Source organism: Urtica dioica, chromosome 3 (genome assembly GCF_054948205.1).
Source record: "Urtica dioica subsp. dioica isolate 48M chromosome 3, U.dioica_male_clone48M_v1_H2, whole genome shotgun sequence".
NCBI classification, from domain to species: domain Eukaryota; kingdom Viridiplantae; phylum Streptophyta; class Magnoliopsida; order Rosales; family Urticaceae; genus Urtica; species Urtica dioica.
Window position 1 is genome coordinate 6742056 of NC_142758.1, and position 5569 is coordinate 6747624.

General features: G+C 38.8%; 1 protein-coding gene across 1 annotated transcript; it reads right to left on the reverse strand.

Moving 5' to 3' along the window:
• Window positions 1-209: 209 nt before the first annotated feature.
• On the reverse strand, window positions 210-5310 carry HCF173 (high chlorophyll fluorescence phenotype 173). Its single transcript, XM_089609191.1, has 13 exons — window positions 4535-5310; window positions 3304-3516; window positions 3019-3223; window positions 2861-2936; window positions 2651-2786; window positions 2429-2533; window positions 1827-1910; window positions 1469-1558; window positions 1297-1362; window positions 962-1018; window positions 775-852; window positions 617-664; window positions 210-491 (listed from the first exon to the last, which is right to left on the reverse strand). Exons 1-13 carry the CDS (start codon window positions 5147-5149, stop codon window positions 420-422), a joined length of 1845 nt encoding a protein of 614 aa, XP_089465317.1. The 5' UTR covers window positions 5150-5310; the 3' UTR covers window positions 210-419.
• Between the last annotated feature and the right edge of the window lie 259 nt (window positions 5311-5569).

The following is a 5569-nucleotide window of genomic DNA, read 5'->3' on the forward strand; positions in this document are numbered from 1 at the left end:
CTTAGCTAGGTGAATAACAATTTTTTAATTTGTTAGAATACAGTCCGTATTATGGAAGCTATAAATATTCAGGGATGTGCAGTGATGTTTTGTCCTTACTCTACTGATTATTAACACGGACGGTAGTGATGCTAACCTGAATTTAAAAGATGAATATGCACACGTCCGAACTGATAGACGGTGGTAAAATTTCTAAACTTTTCGACAGATTTTAGAGGGGAAAGAAGAATAAGAGGAACAATGATTAAATTGGTGTGCATTTTCATTTACAGTTTTTGCCCTTCAAAAACATGTATCTATCTATACCCATCTACATTCAAATTCACATACACAGAAAGATCGAAATCACAGCCGTGCTCTATATATATAATTTTTGTATTTCTATACAAAATGTTAAAAACGTTTGTTCACCGTGATGATCAAGTGTTCTTCTCCAAAACAGACAGCGCTGGCGTCAAATAATTGTTGGCTTTGTCTGGCAAATGTGCTACCTGTACACGCACACCGAACACTTATCTTAAGAGAGAGAGAGAGAGAGAGAGAGAGAGAGAGAGAGAGAGAGAGAGAGAGAGCCCATTTAAGATACAAACTATATGTGTTGGGCGTTTTCCCTTACCAGCTCATACAGTTCCTGCCCTTGCTCCGACACATATTCATAGCATACCTACAACAAACAATTACAAGACAGTTCATGTTTTACAACTGTGTACAATGCACAGCATGATTGACGAAAACCAACAATGTCAAATCTAAGAAAGGAAAAATTGAACTCACGTCAAAGCTCTTGTTTCTTGCGGTGGAGTCGTGCAGCGCCTTCACACAAATATCAGCCACGTCGGCGCAGCTTATTCCCTATTAATTTTCCAGTAGTATCAGCGTTGCAGGGTCGTAACTAAATCACGATTAAGATTGTGTCTTTGGCTAGATCGTGTGACTATCGGAAAGAGTAGAAGATTCTCACCTGAGAAATCCTGTTTCCTTGATCGAATACGAGTGCACGTTGGCCTCCTGGTTCCTCCTGAATATCATAAGCCAGTAAATTTTTATTCTCTTATTCTCGGAGAGAAATATCAAAATCTGTACGTATGCTTGCTTCGGGTTATAATAATGGAAATAACAAAAAGACCAAAAAAAAAAAGAAAACCAAACTTTTGAGACCAATTATGAAATACCATCTTTGGATCAATTATGAAAACCAAACTTTTGAGACCAATTAGAACACTTGTTCACACGAACTTGCACAAAAAGAAAATATTAGATTTTGGTCAAGATTCATTAGTTTGCAAAAGCATTTGCCTTCAAGGGTCCTGGACGAACTATTGTGTATCCCAGCCCTGATTTTCTCAATGATTCTTCTCCAGCCTGGAACAAATTCATAACAGAGAGAGAATCACTGTTAGATACTTACACGTTCGATACGATATGAGTGTAGTGCAGTTACACAAAGTATAACACAGACTGAGCTTACCCTTTTGGCTTTGAGAACCTGCTCTCTTCTGGTTGGATCTACTCCCGATCCAGTACATGAAACCAAGATAAAGTCTGTTTCTTGCCCCGTCTGCAAATATCGGTGTCAAATTAGCTACATATAACGCAATAATAATGAGACCAACCCTCACGTGCTCATAAATAACCAAATTCAAGATACTTTGAGCTAATTTAATCATCATAAACAGTTTCCTGGGAAAGTGTCGGAATTTGAATATGGAGTTATTGCTTTAATAGTCATCAGTTTTGCTAAACGCCCTTCTGAATGACTTGTTATATTGATTAAGAAAGTACAAAAAGAAGAAGAAGAAGAAGAAAAAATTGATAGAGGTACTAACAGGCAAAGCTTTTATGTACTCCAATATAAGCTTAAAACTTCTTGGATCTTGGTTCTTCGCTACTGTAGTCCCTTCAGCAGTTTTCTATAGCAGATAATATTGATAATTATTAGAAATTGGCTTAGAGTAGTAGCTTAAAAGTAACCAAATAAAAAGCACAGTAATATAATTACCAGGAGATGAATATGATCAGAAACATGTAGTACCAGGAAGAGATAAATATAAAACCAACTGGGTAGATCAAACTGGGTATAATAACTATTATGATGATTACAAGGGAAGACATGAAAAATGCGGGAATATGATTGTCTAATTTCTACTCAAACCGATTAGAGATCATGTCGGCAATATTTAGCTGGGTGATCAATAAAGGTAAGCATTACACTTAAGAAGAAAATAATGTCTTACAAACAACCAAATTCACGTTTCTACTTCAGCGATGCATAACTAGCAATTAAGTTGCAGATTACTCATAAAACCAGAATCCTTCAAAACACCTATATTTTAAATTGATACAGGAAATCCAAAGGTTATGCTGAATTTAAGCATCTTCAAGCATTCATCACTAATAATAATCTATATGTTTTCTGAAATGGACATACCAGTCTTCTGGGTTCGAAACGTATTGTCAGTGTGTGTATAAGAAATGGATCTAATGGCGGGTCTTCTGGTTTTACAGGACGGAAGGCCGTAAATGGTACTCTCACCTGCCAATTATCAAGGAAACAAGAACTTAAAAATACTTTAAAGATGTTAATCGGACGAGGTAAGATACAGAGAAACAAAGTAAAACGTGACATCAAGAAACAATAGTCTCTGCTTACCCTGCAAAATCCACTTTTTGTGTTGATCCTCGCAAAATACAATATACTCTGCGACATATCTGATAGAGGTCCAGCTTCCAGAATTATGACATACGATTTCCCGTTCCCACCAACCGAGAGAACCAAACCTTCATACCTAAATATCAGACACTATATAATTACCACAACCCTTTATAACTAACGCAAACCATAGAAAAAACACACACATACCTGTCAAGAGTACGACCCAGAGGGAGTGAAAGCTTTTTTGTCAGCTCAACATACCCTCCACGGGTGAAAACATAGCCTGGAATAGGAACCAGAGATATAAATGAATGAATGTCTTTACATAGTTCACAATTCAGGACTATCACCTATGAATTATCTACCCGAGAAAACGGCCTCCCCGGTCTCAGTAAACTCGAGCTTAGCGTCCATTCCTCCATCGTACTTCGAGGCAACGACATCCTGGAAATACGTTCCTTGACGCACTTCCCAACCTTCCAACGACTCTTCGGACTTGAACTTGTATAGAAGGAGCTTGCTTTTGCTGCTTTTCCCGGCTCGCATCTGAGCTAGATGATTGTCATAGTCCTGCAAAAAAAAAAAAAAAAAAAATATCAATAGAGAAACTTGAGTGAATGGATAAAAAAGAAGCCAGGTTTGTGACAAACCTGAAGGGCTTTACTGAGGTTGTAAACTCCACGCTGATCGACCCTGTAGAGATCACCGGTGATCGTAGAGCGTGCCGTTGCGCAGTAGATGATCTTGTTCACACCTTCCACGGCACTCTTGAGTGTCAAGGGATCTCCCACGTCCCCGACGACTATCTCAACTGACCTCGGAAGCATCTCTAGTACTTCCTCATCAGCCTTTCTCACCAATGCCTGGTTTCGTATGTAACTAGATTATCTGGTTTTTCATTTATTGTTTGATACTTGACTCAAAATCTGATACAAAGCCCGACGCCCCATATGAGGCGGGTAAATGGCTTTGTTGACAAAGTTTTTAGTCCAAATAAGAGCATCACTATGAAGATACATTTGGGGAATGGTATATCGTTAAAACATTGGTTGCCGAGCAATTTGCTTTGTTACGGCAAAGCTAATCAAATTATGATTGACTTTTAGTAACTTCTCTTGTAAGCAACGACCGAGTTCTTAGTTTACAATAAATGAATGTGTAACCATTTAATAAACACAACCCACATTTTAATGCTACGATATAAGTTTCAGTATGAGATAAATAATTCAAGAGTAATATATGAGCAAATGAATTCTTTATTTAAAATATGTTATTAAATGGAAGAAAAAAAAATGTATTTTTTGAACTTTTTATTTCTAGGAAAAGTTTAGTACAGTATAAAAAATTATTGCACGTGAACTTGTCACTGATGAATCATATGTGCACTGGCTTATTTCTTATTAAGAAAAATATATGTGAAAATACATTTTTACACCAACTCATAGGAGGCTCTTCAGTAAAATAAACTAAAAATCTAAATTATACTAACGTAAGATGATATAATCACACAGAGCCAACTTAAGATTATATAATCACACAGAGCTACCTTAAGATTAAAATTGTATTATACTTTTTTTTTTTTTTTTTATAGGGCAATTCTGGTACCAGCAGCCGTGGTAATTCCAGCTCCAATAGCGTATACTTAAATTGTTGCGGTTAAAAATCTCGTAGTTGGAACATGGGATGAGTCCACTTGAGTCAATAAAATTGAAGACTAAAATATTTTTTTTTTACCTATTATAAGCAGGTATTGAGAAATTAAAAAACGACCGTCTTGTATAACTTATTTGTGGCATTAACTACCATATTTTTTTTTATTCTGAAGCAGCCATATGAATGTTTGTTAAGCAGATGCAGATGCAGATGCAAAGAGAGAAGGACCTTGACGGAATAGCCTCTCAGCATGAGCTTACGAACGACAAGTCGGCCAATGGATGACGTGGCTCCGACGACGAGGACGGTGGTGTTCTGAGCTCCGGGAATGGCGAACTCGCACATCGGTCCCTCCCTGATCAACATGGCGTCCAGGTCCGGCCGATTGGCCGATCCTCCGCCGGAGATTTGCCCTAGCCCAGAGAATTTCCTCCAAACCTCGTCGAAAAGCTGCCTCGACCTCCGACCAAGCCCCACAGGGTTCACCACGTCCTCTAATCCCACACCGCTCTTCTTCTTACTCTCTCTCTCCTCCTCCTTCGCCGTCGCGACGACGACGCCATCGATTTCCCCTTCCTTCTTATCGTTTTCGCCTGAATCGGCGGTTTTCGTCTTTTTGTTCCCGCCGGGCGATTTTCTCTTCTTGTTCGTCTCCGGCGAGCTCTTCGCTGCCCTGGGCGGCGCCGCTGGATTTCGCGATGATCTGAAGTTCGGGAGCCACTTTCTTGAGCTGTTTGTGGCAATTATTGATATTGGTGGCCTCAAACATGACGATGGCGACGATCGGTGGTACGATCTAACGGTTATCGAAGAGCTGCCATTGCCAATCACTGATGAGCTCATTCTCTATTCTCTCTCTTCACAATTACTTGTTTTTGACACGTCACGTTCTTATTCGTGAGAATTGGATAATGTTGCTGAGAAGGAGCTTTCTGTTTTATTTTTGGTTGGGTGGGAAATGAGTGATGAACATGGAAATGGTTGGTGCTCGAGAAAACGAGAGCTGGAAAACAATTCGATAAATATGTTTAATTATTTAGCTTACATTTTAGGATGACGTGGGACACTCATGGCGTCTATTATTTTGAGGCTTAAATAACTAGAAATGAGCAAAGAGCCACGTAGGAATTGCAAATTTCTTCAAAAAAAACGTTGCACTCCTCACCACTAGCTCCTACAATCCAATGAGACTAATTTTTGTCCGTATGGTGTCATGATTCTTTCCACCCTAGTTCTCCATTTTCGACTCTCTATTACCTTCGA

Excerpts from the sequence above, each read along its gene's own strand:
- HCF173 (XM_089609191.1), bottom strand. The coding sequence starts at position 5,149 with ATGAGCTCATCAGTGATTGGCAATGGCAGCTCTTCGATAACCGTTAGA. Across the intron at positions 2,787-2,860 it reads CTGGGTCGTACTCTTGACAG|GTATGAAGGTTTGGTTCTCT; the intron begins GTATGTGTGTGT and ends TCTGATATTTAG. Across the intron at positions 1,911-2,428 it reads GTTTCGAACCCAGAAGACTG|AAAACTGCTGAAGGGACTAC; the intron begins GTATGTCCATTT and ends TATCTGCTATAG.